General features: G+C 35.8%; 1 protein-coding gene across 1 annotated transcript in view; it reads left to right on the forward strand.

The window, feature by feature from the left end:
- The window catches only part of CNBD1 (cyclic nucleotide binding domain containing 1), a 429,548-nt gene that overhangs the window by 340,526 nt on the left and 65,854 nt on the right, over positions 1 to 23,168 (forward strand). The window contains exon 10 of the mRNA XM_034668509.1: positions 40 to 190. Coding sequence (XP_034524400.1) covers positions 40 to 190 — 151 coding nt within the window. The remainder of the gene's footprint in view (positions 1 to 39; positions 191 to 23,168) is intronic.

Raw genomic sequence — 23,168 nt, forward strand, 5'->3', positions numbered from 1 at the left:
GTGGTTTCATTGAACATGAATTATCTGTATCTCTTACAGAAAAAAATTCAAAAGCTTGTTTGTATGGGTAAACTTAAGGAGAAGGAGTCTTTTGGTGAGATTAGTGTTCTTCTTCAAGTTCCTTTCACATGCACTATTGTTACTGGAAAAGAGGTCGAGATGGCAATCATTGAAGATAAGGACCTATTTGGTAAATACATACGTATCTTTTATATCATTTTATTTGATGAGTTTTTGAAAAGTGTGGATATATTTCACAGAAAGATAAGGACACTCAAGTAAGTGCAGACATATATATCTTATTTACATATATGTGTATGTTATTTACAGAAACAATGTATCTATAGATAGTCCCGTTTAACACTTCATATTCTGTCTGATTTAATTGTCCTACTTTTAGAATGTATTAACAATATTTCAAAACACTTTGATTTGAAATTAATAAAATCTCTAATTCCCAAGTTACCATTAATAGCATCATTCCTTCCTTTTATGGAGTATCTTTGGGTTTTTCATATCTACAATTATTGCTTCTATGTTTCTGATTCAGATCAAAGGTGTGCTATCTTCCAGTGTACAAACTAGATCAAGTGTATATGAAGAATCATGGCTTGTAGCATTTAAGCCTTCATCTGAAATTCTAGCATTCTAGTAGTATTAAAAGAATAATCATGCAGCCACTTGTGTTTGGTCCTCCAAACATTATAGTCAAATAGGAAATGAAATTGAGTATGAAGGATAAATGAATAGGATTTAATAAATGATGACAGGATATTAAAGAAAAATATAGTTTTTTTGTATAATAAAACTAAGAATATCAAACATTAGGTAAAGGATAAAAGAGGAAAAATTCATAGAAATGAACATGGGTGAGAAATTTGCTTTAAATAAACTCAATTAGAAACATTCCCAGGATGCCTGGGTGGCTCAGTTGGTTAAGTGTCTGCCTTTGGCTCAGGTCATGATCCCAGGGTTCTGGGATTGAGCCCCATGTCGGGCTCCTTGGTCCGCAGGGGAGTCTGCTTATCCCTCTCCCTCTGCCCCTACTCATGTGCTGTGTCTCTCTCAAATAAATAAGTAAAACCTTTAAAAAAAAAAAGAAACATTCCCATGATTATCCATGTATGATTGACTGAATCCCCTTATCCTGAATTTCAAGTTTTTTTAATGTTTTTCTAAATATACTCTCTACCTGCTTAACTGTGATTTTGCTTAACTTCAAACTCATATATCCATTTTTTTAAAGTTACAAATTTGAAATAGCATTGATTAATTTTCTTTGTTTCTGTGACACTCAAATACAAACCCCCCTCAAGGTAAATATCACTTAAAAGTAAATACCAACCTGCAATTAAAATTACAATATTCTCACTTGATATTGGCTAGGTTTTTCTTTTCATGTACTAATTACATTAACTGGTGCAAGGCAAATACACTGTGGACTCTTTTATGTAAATTAGCATTTCACACATGAAAGTACTTCTTTCAAGAATGTATTAGAATCTTCTTTGCTGTCTGGCAACCTAAAATTAAAATTTATGGCTTATTATAAGCTTTAGTTGTGTTTTGTATGTGTGCTGTCCATACTTAAAATTTCTTTCTATGTTTTGTTCGAGACTGATGTTTTAAAGCTACTGACACATGGTGTGCCTAAACATTTCCTAAACAGAAATGTTCTTAAGGATTATATTTTCCTTGTTTTACCACAACTTATAAGACAATAAAATATTTTACAGTTGACCCTTGAACAACATGGATTTGAATTGTGTGGGTCCACTTATACATGGACTTTTTCAGTAAATACATTATGGTACTGAAAATGTGTTTTCTCTTCCTTTTGATTTTCTTAATATTTTCTTTCCTGTAGCTTACTTTATTATAAGAATACAGTATATAATATATATAACATACAAAATATGTTACTCGACTGCTGGGTGTTAGTAGTTTAGTTTTGGGAAGTCAAAAGTTATACATGGATTTTTTATTGTTATGTTAATCACCATACAGTACTTCATTAGTTTTTGATGTAGTGTTCTATGATACGTTGTTTGCATATAACACCCAGTGCTCCATGCAATACGTACCCTCCTTAATACCCATCACTAGGCAAACCCATTCCCCCACCCGTCTCCCCTCTGAAACCCTCAGTTTGTTTCCTAGAGTCCATAGTCTCATGGTTCATCTCCCACTCTGATTTCCCCCCTTCATTTTCCCCTTTCTTCTCCTAATATCCTCCATGCTGTTCCTTATGTTCCACATATAAGTGAAACCATATGATAATTGTCTTTCTCTGCTTGACTTATTTCACTTAGCATGATTCCCTCCAGTTCCATTCATGTCGATGCAAATGGTGTGTATTCATCCTTTCTGATGGCTGAGTAATATTCCATTGTATATATGGACCACATCTTCTTTATCCATTCGTCTGTTGAAAGGCATCTCAGCTCCTTCCACAGTTTGGCTATTGTGGACATGGATGCTATGAACATTGGGGTTCAGTGCCCCTTCTTTTCACTACATCTGTGTCTTTGGGGTAAATACCCAGTAGTGCAATTGCGTGTCACAAGGTAGCTCTATTTTTAACTTTTTGAGGAACATCCATACTGTTTTCCAAAGTGGCTGTGCCAACTTGCATTCCCACCAAAAGTGTAAGAGGATTCCCCTTTCTCCACATCCTCTCCAACATTTTTTGTTTCCTGCTTTGTTAATTTTGGCCCTTCTAACTGGTGTAAGGTAGTATCTCAATGTAGTTTTGATTCGAATTTCCCTGATGGCTAATGGTGTTGAACATTTTTTCATGTGTCTATTAGCCATTTGTATGTCTCCTCAGGAGAAGTGTCCGTTCATGTCTTCTGCCTATTTTTTGACTTGATTATTTGTTTTTTGGGTATTGAGTTCGAGAAGTTCTTTATAGAACTTGGATACCAGCCCTTTATCTCTAATGTCATTTACAAATATCTTCTCCCATTCTGTGAGCTACCTCTTTGATTTGTTAACTGTTTCCTTTGTTGTGCAGAAGCTTTTTATCTTGATGAAGTCCCAAAAGTTTATTTTCACTTTTGTTTCCCTTGCCTTCGGATATGTGTCTTGAAAGAAGTTTCTGTGGCTGATGTCGAAAAGGTTATTGCATGTATTCTCCTCTAGGATTTTGATGGATTCCTGTCTCACACTGAGGTCTCTCATCCATTAAGAGTTTATCTTTGTGTATGGTATAAGAAAATGGTTGAGTTTCATTCTTCTGTATATAGTTGTCCAATTTTCCCAGCACCATTTATTGAAGAGACAGTCTTTTTTCCATTGGATATTCTTTCCTGCTTTGTTGAAGATTAGTTGACCATAGAGTTGAGGGTCCATATCTGGTCTTTCTATTCTGTTCCATTGATCTATGTATCTGTTTTTCTGCCAGTACCATGCTGTCTTGGTGCTTACAGCTTTGTAATATAGCTTGAAATCAGGCAACATGATGCCCCCAGCTTTGTTTTTCTTTTCCACATTTCCTTGGTGATTCGGGGTCTTTTCTGGTTTCATACAAATTTTAGGATTGTTTGTTCCAGCTCTTTGAAAAATGCCATTGGTATTTTGATTGGGCTGGCATTGAAAGTATAGATTGCTCTGGGCAGCAGACATTTTAACAATGTTTATTTTTCCAACCCATGAGCATGGAATATTTTTCCATCTTTTTGTGTCTTCAATTTCTTTCATAAGGGTTCTGTAGTTTCTAGAGTATAGATCCTTTACCGCTTTGGTTAGGTGTATTCCAAGGTATCTATGGTTTTTGGTGCTATTGTAAATGGAATCGATTCCCTAATTTTCTCCACTGTTAGTGCATAGGAAAGCAAATGATTTCTGTGCATTGATTTTGTATCCTGCCACATTACCGAATTGCTGTATGAGTTCTAGGTATTTGGGGGTGGAGTCTTTTGGGTTTTCTACATAAAGTAACATTTCATCTGCAAAGAGAGAGAGTTTGACTTCTTCTTTGCCAATTTGAATACCTTTTATTTCTTTCTGTTGTCTGATCACTGATTCTAGGACTTCTAGTACTATGTTGAACAAAGGTGGCGAGAGTGGGCATCCTTGTCGTGTTCCTGATCTTAAGGTAAAAGCTCTCGGCTTTTCCCCATTGAGAATGATATTCACTGTGGGCTTTTCATAGATGGTTTTTATCAATTTGGGAAATGTTCCCTCTATCCCTACACTCTGAAGAGTTCTGATTAGGAAGGGATGCTGTATTTTGTCAAATGCTTTTTCTGCATCAGTTGAGAGGATCATATGGTTCTTGTCTCTTCACTTAATGTGTTCTATCACATTGATTGATTTGTGAATGTTGAACCACCCTTGCATCCCAGGAATAAATCCCACCTGGTTGTTATGTAGTAAGAAATACAGAAGGACAGAAGGACACTATGTTCTTAAAGGGCCTATCCAACAAGAAGATCTAGCAATTATAAATATCTATGCCCCCAACATGGGAAGAGCCAAGTACATAAGCCAACTGTTAACCAAAATAAAGAAACATATTGATAATAATACTTTAATAGTAGGAGACCTCAACAGTCCACTCTCAGCAATAGACAGATCATCTAAGCAGAAGATCAACAAAGAAACAAGAGCTTTAAATGACACACTGGACCAGATGGATTTCATTGATATATACAGAACATTCCACACGAAAACAACAGAATACTCATTTGTCTCGAACACACATGGAACTTTCTCCAGAAGAGACCACATACTCGGTTACAAATCAGGTCTCAACTGATACCAAAAGATTGAGATTATTCACTGCATATTCTCAGATCACAATGCTTTGAAACTGGAACTCAATCATAAGAAAAAATTTGGAAGAAATTCAAACACTGGAAGCTAAAGACCATCCTGCTTAAGAATGTTTGGGTCAACCAGAAAATGAAAGAAAACTTAAACGTTCATGGAAACCAATGAGAACAAAAACACATCCGTCCAAACCCTATGAGATATTGCAAAGACAATCCTAAGGCATAACCATCCAAGCTTCATTAAAAAAAAAATAGAAAAATTCCAAATACACAAGCTAACTTTATACCTTAAAGACTGGAGAAAGAACAACAAATAAAGCCTAAACCAATCAGGAGAAGAGAAATAATAAAGATTAGACCCAGAGATCAATGAATTAGAAACCAGAAATACAGTAGAGCAGATCAATGAAATTAGAAGCTGGTTCTTTGAAAGAATTAATAAGATCGATAAACCACTGGCCAGACTTTCCCAAGGGAAAAGAGAAAGGACCCACATTAATAAAATTATGAATGAAAGGGGAGAGATCACGACTAACACCAAGGAAGTAGAAACAATTATTAGAAATTATTATCAACAACTATATGCCCATAAATTAAGCAACCTGGAAGAAATGGATGCCTTCCTAGAAACCTAGAAACCACCAAGACTGAAACAGGAAGAAACTGACAATCTGAATAGACCAATAACCAGTAATGAAATTGAAGCAGTGATCAAAAACCTCCCAAAAAACAAGAGTCCAGGGCCTGACAGTCTCCCAGGGGAATTCTACCAAACATTTAAAGAAGAAATGATACCTATTCTTCTGAAACTGTTTCAAAAAATAGAAGCAGGAGGAAAACTTGCAAACGCGTTTTATGAGGCCAGCATTACCTTGATCCCAAAACCAGACAAAGACACCATCAAAAAGGAGAATTACAGACTGATATGCCTGATGAATATGGATGCCAAAGTCCATTGAAAGGATTATCCATCACAACCAGGTGCTATTTATACATGGATTTTTGACTTGTTAAGGGGTGGCGCCCCATCCCTCTGCTGTTCAAGGGTCAACTGTATTTAATTTCAGAGTCTTTTTTTTTTAAGATTTTATTTATTTATTTGAGAGAGAGAGAGTGCTCAAATGGTGGGGAGGGCAGAGGGAGAGAGAGAGAATCAGACTCCCTACTGAGTGTGGAGCCCAACGCATTGCTCAATCTTAGGACCCTGAGATAGTGACCTGAGCCAAATTCAAGAGTCCATCAGTCAACCGAATGAGCCACCCAGGTCCCCTAATTTCAGAGTTTTTTTTATTTCTGCATTCTAATTATTTTGTATTATATATATATATAATATATATTTTACTTTTTTGGAATATATTTTACTTTTTAAAAATATACATGTATTTTAAAAGTTAAAATTTTAATGAGAAATGTAATGGTTAATTTTACTGAAAGAATCATCTTCACACATGAACAATGTTCTTTATTTTTGCATTTTCATATTACTTCATTTTGTTTCCATCTATTCCACTCTTTATTATCTGAAACATGAATCCATCTCTGTAAAATGGCATAGGGAAGCACTTAAGGGAAAGTAAAATGTGCCTTAAAAAATATCAAATTGATGACAAATTGGAAGCATTAAAGTAGAATAATTAACATGAGCAAAATCCAGGATGTGTAACCTTGCAATCAGGATGATATTGTTATTAGCTGGTGTATTAAATTGGTGTTAGGAATAATTGTTTATATTTGAGATGGTCCATTAAAAAATAACAAAAATGATAAAACCAATGTGCTCCAACAGAAATCTCAGTCATGTGTGGATTACATTGCCTGCATTTTCTAATTTATCAAAAATTGTTAAATATACTATTTCTTTTTAGAATTATAAAATGTATTACTGGAGAACTAAACTAAAGTTCATGTCTTTTCTTAAGTATTCAAGTCACACTCTATTTGTTCCCATATAAATCATATTAAAAGGCCAGTATTACTTAAATGATTCAGTTTACCAACACTATTTAGTAAATACCTAAAGGGAACAATGAATTCTCTATACCTATACCTGGAGATAGGTAGAACAGAATTTAGGAAACATAAGAGATTGCATAAATGTTAAATACTTTATCTGGAAAGTTATATATACAATATCTATATACAATCGTAAAGGAAGCTGTGCCATAATTAGTTTTGAAGTATTTAAAAATACTTGAGTGATTTCTTTGTTCATTTAGGTTGTTAAGTTTTGGAAAATTGCTAATAACTTTTAAAATCTATGTACATGCTTTTCAGACATTACCTTGAACATCTAAATAAAAATGAGAGTAGAATTATTATTAAGTTTAAGGAAATATTATTTTTTAGATAAGGCCATTGGGAATATAGTTTATCAGATTATTATTTTTATGAAGATAACGTATTTTTGTCCAGGTTCAGAATTTATACCTCGTCATTTAGATTAAAATTATGAATACCAACTATTTTAATTTTACTGGTATCTGAATTTCTCATCCTACTATTAAAAAAAGTGTACTACTTTTGTAATGATAAAGAATTGTTTTTCATATTAAAAAATGAATTACCACTGTTTTTAATTATATCTCAATTCAACCATTCATGATTGAAAAAATAAGGGATAGCTATGGATTTAAATTGTCTTTCTCAAAAGGAAAATTTCAATTCCAAGGTGACATTGCTACAAACTATCTGAAAGTTTCTATTTGTTTTTAAACAGAAAGAATGTCCAAAGACTTTTATCTCTGATAATGATTCTCTTAATCAAAAGCCTAGGAAACTAGATTTTTTACTATAGATAAGTCTTTCAGACATTTTTAGAAGTAATGAATACATTCTTATCCAGAAGATCTGATTCCCAGTACATCAGTATTTCTCCTTCTTGCTGAGACAGGTTATAACCAGGTGTCTCCTTGGTAACAGTGTTAATCAGAAGAGCCTAAACTTTTGAACAGTTTGCCAGAATAAATATGCTTCCCTTTCCTTTGTTTTTTGGTTTTGCTTTATGATAAAATTTTGATATAAAAATATTTTTCCAAGTAAAAAATAAGGTATAACACTTAAAAGTATTTATTCTCTTATGAATCTTTCTTTGCTCATTACTAATAATGTTGAAAGAAAAAATGCTAATGAATTTGAACAAAATTTTTGTTTTAATCTAGGTTTACATGGACATAGTTTTGAGTGAAAAAACTATATTTTATATAACCGTTTCTCCGTATATTATTTTATTCCATTAGGTATTTTAGAAACATACTGAAGAACTGTTTTGTTAATGATAAAATCAGCCAAATATTTTGAACATCTTGCAGACATTTAAAAGTAGTTCTTAGGGATGGCTTAGGTGGCTCAGTTGGGTAAGCATCTGCCTTCAGCTCAGATCATGTTCCCTGGATCCTGGGATAGAGTCCCTGCAGGGGGGGGTTGGGGGGGCGTTTCTTGCCCAGCAGGGAGCCTGCTTCTCCCTCTGACTGCCATTCCCCCTGCTTGTGCTCTCTCTGTCCTCTAAAAAATAAATAAATAAAATATTTTACAAAATAAAATTAAAGTACTTCTTACTTGAAGAAATTATCTTATGAAATAGCACAAAATATCATGAAACAATAATATATCTTATTTTGATTGGTGGAGTTCCATTTTCCTCAGTCCTGAAAGCCGTCTGTTGGAATTTAAAGGAGCCTAATAGGTAGCATTACTTTTATTTGCCTGAATTCTAAAGCATATGAGAAAAGGACAAAAGAATAGAGTAGGAGGGAGATCAAAATAGCACATTTATTGTTGTTGTTGTTTTTAAGATTTTATTTGTTCATTTGAGAGAGAGAGAGAGAGACAGAGAGAGTACAAGCAGGAGAAGAGGCAGAGGGAGAGGGAGAAACAGGCTCCCTGCTGAGCAAAGAGCCAGATGTGGGGCCTGATTCCAGGACCTGGAGATCATGACCTGAGCAGAAAGCAGACACTTAATCATCTAAGCCATCCAGGTGTTCTGCACCTTTACTGTTGATAGAAATTGGAGAATGTGGTTTATACGTGCAGACTAGAGTCCTAATCCTGAATCCCAAAATTCACCTGGATTACCTACAGAGTAGGTAGTGCTAGACCACCAAATGTCTTTTCACACAGGAGATAGGATAGGGCTTCCCAGTAAAAATTATGGAGAAGCAGGAAGAAACATCCTTCTTGGTAGACAAGCTGGTTCCCAAGGAGAGATGGAAAGGAAATGTTAGAACTCAGTATCTCAATCTTTGTTCTGGGCTAGGAATGACATGGCAGAAAGAGGCCGTGAATGTTAATTTTTCACTATCCTGCTTCCTGAAGAAATCAGCAGTAATGTATTTCCTCTAATACTCTGTAGGAGTCCCACATCCACTGGGCCATTATGTAGGCCACTAGAACCCACCATTTCACTGCATTCTACTGTAGACATGTACACTCCTGAGTTTAGCAAAGTAGTAGTTCTACCAAATCCTATAAAGTCTCCCTCCTAAATACCCCTTAAATTTCTTTCCTCATCTTTATATCCAGTGTCATATTTTAGTTCATAATTTAATCACCTTTTACTTAGATTTCCAGTAGCCACTTAATTAGTGTCCCTGTCTCTGGCTTTGTCATTTCTAATCCATTATTCATACAGTCCCTAATTAAATTTACTACAGTGCAAATCTGTTAGTTTTCCCCCTACTTGAAGTCTTGTATTCACTCCCCTCATCTATAGCAGGAGTTCTTAATGTCTTCATCATGGAACACATGAAAATTGTTATATTTAAAGAAATTCAGGGTAAATAGAGTAAGATATTTTCCTCTCAATCTAAGTTATAACCTGTCAGACTCTCTGCATCCCAATCCCTTTTAGCTGCTCCAGGACTGAGGAGATTAGTATCTCTGTACACCTTAACCCTTTTGTTACACACTGATTGAAAAGCTCTGAATTCTGTAGAAAAGTTGAAAGTTCTTAAGAGGGCTTAAGATCCATTTCAGTATGGGCTCTGCCAAGCTACTTGTCTCTTCATTCTCATCGCTTAACTGCCCAGCAGTATCAGACTAAGTATAATTTTCAGGAAATGTTGTTCATGCTTCTAAGCCCTTTGTCTATTCTATTGCATTTCTCTGAAATGGGTTTTATCTCCTTAACCAGCTGAAAAACTGTTATTTTTTTCAGCTGGAAAACCAGTATTTATACTTCTAAATAACAAATATTAGAATTTACCTGTTCCCAGAAAACTTTTCCTTATACACATGCCTCTTGCTACATATACTACAGTATTTTATTTTATGTCTACACATATTTTTCTAATAAACTTTAAGCTTAAAAGACAAGCTTCACAATAAATGCTCAATAAGTGACAGAACGTTACAGTCTTCCTTTGTAAAGTTGTACTGATGACTTTAGGTCGTGTTTTGACCATTTGACATACTGACACTCATTTAAAATACACAGTGAATGTTTTACTGAATATCCTTCTTTCGTTGTTTTTACATATTCCTTTTTAGAACTAGTATTACACAATTTCCAGTTCAATCACTGTTTATTTTTTATCCTGATAATTGGATTATAAATTTCTCAGGTCAAGGAATATGCCATTGTTAATTTTTATATCCTGTAGCACCTAGATTCTTTCTGGATAGTCAATACTTTTTAATACTTTTTTCACAAACCCATTAATTTCCAAATACCTTCATAAAATCTGGTTTTGTTTTCTGGTTAAGGGTTACTCTTGACAGTGTCCTCAAGATGAATTTTTTGGAAGATCTTGTTACAGAGAAAAGAAACTATAATTTAATAAATATTGATGACACTGAAAATCAAAGAACAACAGTTCTTTGTTACATGATACTTTATTTTTCCACAAATAAATGGTCTACTTCATTCTCAATATTCTTATATATCAATAATCTATCCCGTTATTAAAATTCCCAAACTTTTATACAGCAAAATTCTTTTTTTCAGGTTTTTATGTAAATTCTAGTTAGTTAACATACAGTGCAATAGTAGTTTCAGGTGTACAGTATAGTGATTCAGCACTTTCACACACTTGCTGCTTCCTACAACCAGTGCACCCCTTAATCCCCATCATCTGTTTCACCCATCCCCCCTACCTCCATTCTGGTAACCATCAGTTTGATCTCTATAGTTAAGAGTCTGTTTTTTGGTTTGTCTCTCTTTTTTCCCTTTGCTCGTTTGTTTTGTTTCTTAAATTCCACATATGAGTGAACATACAGCAAAATTCTTAATGATTTAAGTTCAATCAATTCACATATGGTACTTTTTTTAGATTTCCAGAATAAGTTTTCTTTGTGAGTGAGATGGTATGCTTCCTTTTTATAAACAGTGTAATCTATGGTATTTTCCGTTTTACTTAGATTCCCAGAAAGAGCAATGTCAGTTTTGCCTTTAATTGTGCTAACTTCCTTTACCTAGATAAACTCACATTAAAATTTCTTCCTTTCTCTCCCTATTTTCCATTTCTGCTACTTTAATCATTTTTTATCCATGATTATATATTTACCTTATGTCAGATTCTTTTTTAGTAGATATGTTATAAATTTTAAAAATATGTAACTATTAAGGTATGTGATATAGAAGTAGATAGATTTAATCTTTCAATAATAAAAAAAACAGTTTACTTATTCTTTTAACTAATGGGTTTAAATATTGGCCAGTTTTTTTTCCTCAAGAAAAAAAACAAATGTTATTAGAAATTGGACTTTTCTAAAGATGATGATTAATGACCTGTAATATTTCTACTGACCCAGAATTATAGAAGTATCAGCTCAGTAGATTTAGGGGAAGCTACTAGCCATATGGGTGCTATTAAAATAGATAGTTGACCCTGACTACAAATAACAAAATTTGAAATTAAGCCAGGCAGAATTTTGGTTTTAAGGCATCATCACAAGCAGAGTTAATGATGCATCTCTTGCTTGCCTGGACATGAAGCATTTTGATGCAATTAATTCAATTTTAGTCCTTAAACTTCATAGGTTTTGATTCTTCAATCTTGTAAGTACATGAAACCTTAATCATGAATTCATTTTCATCAAGGAATCTGAATGACAAGTCATGTAAAATTATAGTTAAAGTATTATATTTACTTAGAAAATGTTTTGTGTACTTCAAATTTGTAATTGCTTGTACATAAAAGAAAATTATTATAAATTTTTGGCTAATAGGAAATTACTAAGCTGTGCAGACTGCCTTGCTGGTTTAGCAGACAATACAATAGTAATCAGATATGAAGTTCAACCTAAAGACTGATGAAAACCCAGTATTTCTTTTTTTTTTTTAAGATTTTATTTGCGAGAGAGGGAGAGCCAGTGTGTGTGTGCGGGAGAGAGAGAGCAAATACCAGGGTGGAGAGGCAGAGGGAGAGGGAAAAGCAGGCTCCCCAAGGAGCTGGGAGCCTGATGTGGAGCTCTATCCCAGGACCTCTGGATCATGACCTGAGCCAAAGGCAGACACTTAACCAACTGAGCCTCCCAGGTGCCCGGAAAACCTAGTATTTCTTAAACTTATTTTTAGAATTAGTTCACATAAAACTTCAGGTCAAGTTTCTCTATAAACTCTATGCCTAAATATATTTAGAGACTCCGAATCTATGTATACACCTATGTAATTGTACAAACTTACATTTACATTGTATTTCTTGATAAGTTTTACTATTTATATTACAAAAGCTTGCTTAATTGTTAGAATCTACAGTAGTTCACATCTGGTTAATTCAGTGTTATAGCTTCTGCCCCTTTCAACCATACTTTCATAGTATAGTATTTTTTATCTTTTGATTATTTATATTATTTGGCAAAACTAATTGCCTAAAAGACATTGTTCCCTTATAAAATAATTCATGGAAAGGAAAATCAGACTGTAGGAAATACTGTATCCCATCAATATGTACATGGAAGTTATATCTAATATGTAGTATACCCACTGAAATATAATAAAGTGAATATTTACACTGTACTTCATCTATTTGTATTGTGTGATAGTGTTTTTCTAGTGTATTTCTGATAATACATCTTGGTTGATGGCTAAATATTGATGATCACTCAATTTTCTAGGACAACACAATTGAGTAAAATGTATCACATAAATAACCCAGTAAACTTCTATTTACAGAATTATGCATAAATAATAAAAATGCTACATTTTAAAATTTGATTCCTTGAGCCAAGAATTTTTTTGGAACTTTAATAAGGATAATTTTAGTAAAACAAACTATCATTGGGGAAATATATTCCCATTTCTGATATTTACTTCCTCTACCATGTTCTCCAATAGGCATACATTTATGGCAATGATTGACTAGAGGTTCAGCAATCCCCCTTTTCTATTCCTGAACACAAAGGAAGGTTAAGTTCCCTAGCCTCTCTTGCAGTGAGGTTGGAGCCGTGCAACTGGCTCTATTTAATAGAATAAAGGGAAATTATTTTAGCCTGCCCATGAAAGATATGATCTTCCATGATCTCACTCACTGTCTGGAAGTGAAGTGCTCCAAGATAGCAGAATCACATGATGTTGGGAACGTAGACCCTGGGATCCTTTTCTTGGATGGAACTTCCCAGAAGAATAGCTTAGCCAGGAACATCTGTATAAGACTTTGTACAAGTGTCAAATAATCATTTGTTGAATTAAGCAACCACGATTTTGGTTTGTTTGTTATAGTAACTAGCAAGTGCTACCTTGAGTCATACAACTGGCAAAAATGCAAAATTTTCTGAGGAGTTCTTAGAAAAATAAAAATTTCCAGATTAAGACATTAAATGAATATGCTTTCATGATTTTTCTTTTATTCTTAACATTTAGAAATCTACTCAAAAATAGTTTGAAGACACATTTAGGAATAAGAATATATATGTGCATAAAGAAGGTGTATGCTAATTTTTAGAACAAGTTTTCAAATTATTTTTGGATGGTACATAAGAATATCATATAGACAAGGGATGGCAAAAACATAAATTCAGCTCTTTTAAAAAGTTAATGTTCTTTAAGAATCCCCTGATAAAATCTTTTAAAAAATATGTTGCCAGGGTGGCTCAGTAGGTTAAGGGTCTGCCTTCAGCTCAGGTCATGATCTCTGGGTCCTGGGATCGAGCCCTGCTTCGGGCTTCCTGCTCAGCCAGGAGTCTGCTTCTCTCTCTCTCTTTCTTTCACTCTGCCCCTCCCCACCACTTGTTTTTTCTCTCTCTCTCTCTCTCAAATAAATAAATAAAATCTTTAAAAAAATAAAAAAAATCTTATAATACAGCTATATATTTCCAGAATATAACCAATGCTATAGAGTATACTGTGTGGTGCCAGTTAACACAGAGAGAAGAGGGTAGGATTTAGTACATTTTGAAGAGAAAGCAAAAAGATGAGTGGATAATCAAAATTAGCCTCCACAGACTATGTCAGATAAACATCCACCAAGATTTAATAGAAAGTGACCCAGAAATATCTGCAGACAAGTTTATCAGTAAATCTACTGAGAGAGTTTACAATGGCCATCTTTTCCAAAGGCGTAGAATTCATTATGAGTAAGTCTTTATATTCAGTGTAAGTGATATACAGATTTTGTCCCTTAGGATATTATATCAAAGGAACTGAATTAAGGCTATTAGATTGAAATCTTGGGTTAGAAACAATTTCAAAGTCTCAAAAAGAAAAAAAAAGAAATGCATTATATCATGCAAGACAAAATTTTTATCCTTTATTTTTAAATGTCTTTTCTCTTATAAAATCCTACAAAATTGCTTATAGTTACCATTTAGAAGTTAAATCTGATTTAAAATTTTCAAGGTCTTTTCTACAGCAATATTGGATTCCTTCCTTAATACTTTCCTGATCTGCTTGTAGAAAATGCATTCATGATCCTATATCTATTTTCAGGCCTAGGATCTAATGGATCTCTATTGGTAAGAGAGATCCTTTTGGAGGAGGATTCCACTTTCTGTGTAAATATTTAATAGTCTACTATTTAATTGTGTATGTTGGCTACTGAGAGTTTTCTATGTTGTGTGTTGTGCTGGGCTATTGTGCTAGATCTTTCCAATAGGCTTATTCAGTCTTTAGAAGACTGATGTTGGTATTTTATTGCAGTTGGGAAAATGAGAAAGATACTAAAAAATAGCAGAATGTCTAAAGATCAATGAACAAATGTTCATTCAAATGACCTCTATAGGGATTAGAACTAAAGTACTCTGGGAATGTGGACTTTTACCTGGGACTCGAAAGCAGAGTAGGTCAGAAAGTGATTGGGGTGAAGGTATGTCCTCAGTTGTTGAATCAGAGAAGTTATACATAGGAATTAGGAATGTGTAATTGGAGAACAGGAGTTAGGACTCCTGAGATTATCTGGGCAACACAGTATCAAGAAATGGAATTAAAATTTGTGTGGAAAAATGGGTAATGATCTTGCTAAGGTGCTTAAAAAATCAAAATGGAACAAAATCAATAAAATAGAATTTGGTTGTTTGCCAAAGTCTTTGGTGACTGGGATGCTCCCTATATACTTTTATAGAGTATAATCAACATCCAACTCAAAAGGCGAGTGCATGTAACTTTGCAGGCAGAGGAAGTTCTTGTCACCCGGTCAGGATGGATAATTCAAGGGAAAATGAGGGAGGTGTTTTGTTGTTGTTGTTGTTGTTGTTTTTTGCCAACTTTCATATTTGAAAATGAGGGTTGAGTAAAAGAAGTCCAAATTCACCTATCCATGCATCCATCATTCAGTCAGTTAAATAATTTTGAGCATTTACATTATCCAAGTACTTTTCCAGGTGCTAGGGGAATGACATCTGAAAAGAACCCTAATCCCATTGGTTCATATTCTGATGAGAGAAGAGATAGACAATACCTAATTAAATACAAAAATGGGAAACCCAATTATTTCAGATGAGTGAGAAAAAAATAATAGCAACAGGTGATAGGTCAGAGAATGCTTCTTTAATTGTGGGATTCTGTTCCTCTCTAAGAAGGTAACATTGAGGTAAGACTTGTATGTTGAAAAGGGGCCAATTAAGGTGAAGATCTGGAGATGAGATTCTAAGCTGAAGAAGGAGCAGGTACAAAAGTTCTTAGAAGGGAATGATTGTGGAATGAGTATCAAAAAGGAGACTGAAGCAGTCATGAGCAGGGGAGTAAAGAGAGAGGTCTGGAACAGTAGACAGAGATAGAAGATGTTGAATTCACCAGGCCATGATAATATTCTAGTTGTAAGAAAAAGGCTTTAAAGAATTTAGGAAGGATTTTTATAGGAACTGTGATCAATAAGCCTGGGAAACTTTGTATGCTGTAGAACTATATTTCAAACTGGTGTATTATAAACTCTAAGAATTGCAGTTAAGAAAATACTTAACTTTTTAACCTAGGAGCTTTCAAATTTAGAACCCCTTTGTATCTAATAGTCCGCACTTTCCAGTTGAGAATAGTATAATTTGTTATTATCTCATTTGATCCACATTTTGTACTCCCTCCATCTCAATGGGTATCATTTGATCCAAACAGGTTAAGCCCTTAAGCCCTCTTCCCCCATAGGAGACATTCTCATTCATCACTATAAACACTTGCTCAATGCTAAAAGGCCTTTTTATGTCCTTAAAAAAAAGATTTATTTATTTCTATTATTTATTTGAGAGAGAGAGAGAGCGTGAGCACCCGCACATGGCTGGAGAGGCAAAGGAAGAAGGAGAGAAAGTCCTAAGCAGGGTCTGCACTGAGCACAGAGCTCCTCGGTGGGGCTCAACCCCAGGACCCTCAGATGACGACATGAGCCGAAACTGAGAGTCCAACACTTAACCGACTGCACCAACTAGGAGCCCCAGGCCGTTTTATGTCCTAACTTCCTATCAAAATCATATCTACTCTTTATGACCTATATAAAAATCTCCTTTTCTATGAAGCTTATTAATTATCCCCTTTGATGAAGACAGTATGATATGGTAAGAAGATTATGAGTGTTTCACTTAAAAAATTCAACACTCTAATTCATGTTCTATCAATTACTGTGAATTGTGACTGTAAGAAGTTCCTCTAACTCTTAGATCCTAACATTATAACAGTAAAACTTGATATAAAAATAATTACTTTCCAGAAATATCCTGACAGGGCACCTGCGTGGCTCAGACTGTTAAGCATCTGCCAGGTCTGGTACCAGGCTCCTGGGATCAAGCCCCATGTCAGGTTCCCTGCTCAGCAGGGAGCTTGCTTCTCCCTCTGCTGTTCCCCTGCTTGTGCTCTCTCTCTCTCTCTGTCAAATAAATAAATGAAATCTTAAACAAAACAAAACAAATATCCTGACATGGGATATTTATGCCATGAAAGTGTCTGGCATATATTTAGACATCTATAGTCATGGGATTTTAGACTTGGGTAATTTAATAGAAATCTGCACGGTCATTATAATAGCTAACATTTACTGATTGTTTACTGAAGTAAATTGCTTTATTTGCATTATTTCATTTAATCTTAATGAAAATCCTTTTAGTTCAGTTTATTAAATGCATTTTACAGAAGAGGAAACTAAGGCTTATAGAACTTAAGTCACTTATACAATTCCATAGGACATTGTTAGTGGTGGACCCAGAATTCAGATCCAATTCTGTCCAAAGCCCATGTTCTTACCCATGCTTCTCATTTTATAGAGAAGAAATTGTAACCTTAGAAAGACTAAAAAATTTAACTTGAGGATATATGTCTAATCTGTGTGATAGCATATCTTAGAAACAAACTTTCTTGGTTCTGTTACATAATCCTAAGCATTGGCATTTATTTATTTATGTGCCTTGAATAGCTGAGAACTTATACATATTTCTTGAATGGGTTTACATAAGTGCTAGGTAGAGGGAAATGGTGGTACTATGATACAAGGATGATGTCAGCCTTATAAATGTTAACAGTGTGTAATAATGCCGTTCTTAAATTCTAAAGTAGATTTGTGAGGATATACTTTTTTCATGTTAGAGATAATTGCAACCAAATTCACATAGCAAACTAATTTGAGTGGGAATTTCTATTTCTCTACTCAAAATGCTATTGTGTTTATCTAGCTATGACCAAACTGTACCAAAAGAGTGACATTTTTGGAAAAACTAGAGACCTAGGAGTTTCCTGGGGTTGTGACAAGGAAGGAGTTAAAACAGCTTCTGTGTAATCTATTTCTCTTTATTGGGGAGATGATTTCAGGGAAAGACAGAAAGCAAGTGACCCAATCTAATCTCCTTGAATGTCTTAAGAAATAAACTATTTCTATGTGGTAGGAAAGAATCCTTACCAATGGAATGCTCTTAGAAGAATGCCCTTGACTAGGATTGCTTATGGTAAATAAACATAGGATATGTGATGCGTAATTTCATGGGAAGTATCAAGTAAGATCACCTATCTGGGTATAAACTAGAAATCCTTCATAACCTGATGTTTCCTACTGAGTGGGGTAACTGATGTGTCTTCTGTGGAGACCTGGTATTCCCAGCTAGAAAGTGCATGTCTAATGAATGATGTAATAACCTGGAAGTCATCATTAATATCCCAGGTCTCTCGCTACTGTACTTGTATTTGCTACTAGTTTGTATCCTTGAATTCTTAGTAAATAAATACGTATGTCTGAACTGACAAATCAGATTCTTTGGTTAGCTCAGGGAAAAGGAGAGGAAAAGTGTTAAACAAAACATAAGAGGTTGAAGATAGAGTAGAGAAAGAAAGAAACTTGAAGTTGATAGAATAGCTGACTTAATCTGGAAGAAATAAACACTACCACTATCTTTTTGCAAATACAGAAGTAAATTCTAGATGATATGAAAAGTTAGTTGTAAAAAAAGTCTTTGTTTCAAAATCATCTTTACTACTTCCTGTTCTCTGTTTTCATTTCTTAGGTGTCTGATGTAGCAACACCCCTTTTCCAACTACCAAAATCCTATTGCTTCTGGAACGAACTACCACAAATCTAGTGGCTTCACAAAAGAAATTTATTATCTTACAGTTCTGGATGTCAGAATTCTGAAATAGGTATTGCTAGGCTAAAATCAAAGTGTCAACAGGACTGTATCCCTTCTGGAGGCTCCAGGAGAAAATTTGTTTTCTTGCCTTTTCCAGAATAGAGGCCTGTTGTGTTTCTTGGCTTGTAACCTTTTCTATCTTTAAATCCAGCAGTGTCATATCTTCAGATCTTTCTCTGACTCTGATACTCTCCCTTCTTCCACACTTGAAGGACTCTTGTAATTTTAATAGGCACAACTGGATAGCCCAGGACAATCTCCCTATTTTGAGGTCAGTTGAAAAGCAACCTTAATTTATCTGCTACCTTAATTCTACCTTGCCCCTTTGCTGTGTAACATAATATATTCACTGGTCCTGGGGTTTAGAAGTAGGCATCTTTGAAGCAGAGCATTATTCTGCCTACCATAGATACTATACAACAAAGGTAAAATGCATACATACATATATATTTAATGTCTATATTCAAATGAGTTTATACAATCAATAGATAGTATTTCTGTCACCTGTATTTTTGCTTATAGCCCTCCTCTGGTGAACTCAAGCATGACCATGTGAATTACTTTGGCCAGTGAAATGTAAATGCCAGGATATAGGTCTTGTGTTAGCAGAAATTGCAAGAATCATAGTATGGTCCAATATGTTAATTTTTCCTTCTGCAATGAAATTTTAAATATCCCAGATAATGGCTACTTCACCAGGTTGAGTCTAGGAATAAAACTTAAACGAACCTGTGAGGATGGGAGCTTGAGGTAAGAAGCAATCTTGCTAACCATTAGCTTTCCAGACTGCAAAACTTGATAGGAAAAAATGGGAAGAAAATCACTATATAATATAATAATCATAACAATGAAAATTAAATTAATTCAAAGACAATAATTTTACTCTCAGAAGACAAGCATTTTTAAAAAGCAAATTTATTATAGTAAATTGGTTAATGCACGAATCTGCTCATGTATAAAGAATGGAAATTATCAGGGCACCTGGGTAGCTCAGTTGGTTGAGTATCTGACTTTGGCTCACATCATGATCTCAGGGTCCTGGGATAGAGCCCCCTACGTTGGGCTCCCTGGTTAGCAGATAGTCTGCTTGTCCCTCTCCCTCTCCCTCTGCCCCTCCCTGCTCATACTGTCTCTCAAATAAATAAATAAATAAATAAAATCTTCTAAAAAATGAAAATTATCTTAAAAAAGGAAGTAGATCTAAAATATAAAATTCTATGGAAATGAAGACAGACAGACATTTTCCAGAATTTGTTAGCAATGCCTAAGAAAAATTCCAAGTAAAGGGAGAATATAGGAAAAAGACTTAAGTGTGATAAAAATGATTTACCAGAAACCAATGGAAATGTTTCTTAAGTGATGGGATGCTGAAGGTATTGCAGATAAAACCCAGATCAGGACACAAATATCTGGTATCACTGACTAGGATAGTTTGGGAAATTTTAGATAATACAGTAAGACAATAACAGAAAATATTAGGAATAAATATAGGAAAAGGACCTAAATTTTCTTTATTTGTTTATTATGATTACTTACAGAAACAAGAGTGTTCATTTAATTACTAGCTAAAAAAATCAATATAATTTAATTAATGCTAGTATTTTAATATCAAGATGTCAAATATCCAGTAAAAATTCAAAATTTAATAACTTTTTAAAATCAAATATATCTAGTTAGAACTAGAAATGACAAAAAAGTATAAAATAAAATTAGTGATTCAATAACAAACTTGGGGTGTATATGATGTAATTCATAAAAATATTAAAGAATACAGAACAAATAAAAAATATCATTTGTGATTTGATGACAAAATTTAAATTCATTAAATGTCATCTTTTCCCCAATGTACATGTAATTTAACTACAATTTATTTAGCATTTCAGCATTTCCATGAGAATATCTAACTACACGGATAGCTAGTAAATGAGATAAAATAATTTTACATCCCTATGGAACAATGAATATCCCAAATTTAGAAAAATAGTTAACAATTTTTAAATAAATTATAAATAAAAGAGTGTGAGATTACCACAAGAAAATATAAATTAATCAGATTCTGAAAGGATTGAGAAATCAATCCATATAACTATGGATTTTCCTTGTAGAGAAATGAGTGCTTTCCTTGTAGAGAAATCATTTGAGGGAGTGTGAAATGTTCTTTAGAATGTGATCTGACATGTTCATGTGTATCTTTTAAAGTATAAACATCCTGACTCAGCAATGCAATTTTAGGATTCACTCCTATAGGAAAAAAACCATCAGAAAATGAGTATTTATCTTTTTGTTTGTTTTTTTGGAGTGGCCTAAAACTAGAAGCAACCTCAATGAACATCAGTTAATATAAGTAGTGACTAAATTGCGGAATAACTGTGTTATGAAGCATTTTGGTACTACCAACTGATTTCAATCTGATGTGACCGTACATGCTGTTTCTCCCAGGACAGTCTCAAACCGGTGTCCAAACTGAGTTTTAATACCATAGTCTTTCTTGTTTTGGATGATGAATTAGTCTTTCTAGTTAGATTCCTATCTGTTTATGTTAAGGAGCTTCCAAAATATATTCCAGGATATATATAAAGCAGATGTAAGCAAAAAAATAAAAATCATAGTAACTGTTTATATGAGGATACACAAAAGGGTGGAATATATTCACCAGGCTGTCAACTTCTGTGGACAGGTTTTGGATTGAGGAGGATATTTATTTGATTTTTGGAATTAAAAAAAACTATAAAAAATATTTAAAAGGCAAAAAGATAAATATTGATAGCTGACTTGGTCCCAAATTTCTATGAGACCTTCAGAGTTCTCATAATTTCTTCATTTATTTTAATATTCAGTTTTGTAAAAAGTATTCATTTTTTAAAAGTAAGCTCTAGAGGGGGGGAGGTTAAGATGGCGGAGGAGTAGGGGACACCTTTTTCAGCCGGTCCCCTGAGTTGAGCTGGATAGGTACCAGATCAGCAGGAATATCCACGGAATCAGCCTGAGACGCAGGAAGATACATCTGGATCTCTACAAATGAACATCTCCAGCGCTGAGTATCGAGGTACGAAGCGGGGAGCCGTGAAACCGCGCACAGATATCGGAAGCTAAACAGAAGGGGGAGGGAGCCGCCGTGTCAGGGCGCCGGGAAGCGGTAGCCACCTACAAGGGGGAGCGGACAGACCGCGGACCCGCACGCTTGAGACAGCAGGCTGAGAAGGGAGCTCCGGGAGCGCACGCGGGACGGCTGGCGGTTGGCGGGCCACCTGCACGGGGGAGCAGGCGGACTCGCGGACGGCACCCGCGAGACAACAGACTTAGAACGCGAGCTCCAGGAGCGCGCGCGCAGGGCGGCTGGCGGGCCACCTGCACCGGGGAGCGGGCGGACCGCGGACCCGCACTCTGGAAACGGCAGACTGAGTCCGTGAGCCGGGAGCGTGCACCACCAAGCATCTCACGGAGCTCCGGAGCTCCGGTGTGCTCACTGGATCGAGGCTGAGACCGGGAGCTCCGGGAGCGTCCGCGGGGCGGCTGGCGGCTGGAGGGCCACCTGCACGGGGGAGCAGGCGGACTCGCGGTCAGCACCCGTGAGACACCAGACTGAGACGGGGAGCTCCGGGAGCCCGCGCGGGGCGGCTGGCGGCGGGCGGGGTTGGAAACACAAAGGACAGAGACGTGCCGGCCCTGGAAGTGAGGGCTGGGACGCCGGGTGTGGGGCGCACAGCCCGGGATGCTGCAGGGTTGAGCAGCACCAACAGAAACAGAGTTAAAGTGGCCAGAACATCAGTGGAGAACGATCCGCGATCCCTCTGTTCTGAGACAGAGGCTGAATTTCAGCCGCTGCTGCTCTCTCAGAAGAGGCATAGCAAACCGCCAGGGAAAGCCGCCAGAGAACAAAAGCCCGGAAATACCGGCTCACAGGGTGCCCATCCCCATCCCCCCTCGCAAGGGACACAGAGACTCTACCCAAACAGGGTTTTCTGAGTACCTGCAGGCAGGCCCCTCCCCCAGAAGGCAGGCTGAAAAATCAAGAAGCCCACAACCCGGAGCGCCTGAGTGGCGCAGTCACCAAGCACCTGTCTTCGGATTAGGGTGTGATCACAACGCTCCGTAAGGAGTCCTTCATCGGGCTTCTCCACCGGGAACCTGCTTCTTCCTCTCCCACTCCTCTGCTTGGGTTCCCTTTCTTGCTGACTGTCTCTCTCTCTCTCAAATAAATAAATAAACTCTTTAAGGAAGAAGCCCACATCCCTAAGATCTCTATAAAACAAGGGCGCACGGCCTGGGTCCCAGTCAACACTTGGGCTCTGGACAACCCTGCAATCTCTCTTCATCAGAATGACGAGAAGGAGAAGTCCCCCCCAGCAAAGAAAAGATAATGAGTCTGTGGCCTCTGCCACAGAATTGGCCTCGGCCACAGAATTAATACATATGGATGTATCC

This window comes from Ailuropoda melanoleuca, chromosome 9 (assembly GCF_002007445.2).
Source record: "Ailuropoda melanoleuca isolate Jingjing chromosome 9, ASM200744v2, whole genome shotgun sequence".
Lineage (NCBI taxonomy): Eukaryota > Metazoa > Chordata > Mammalia > Carnivora > Ursidae > Ailuropoda > Ailuropoda melanoleuca.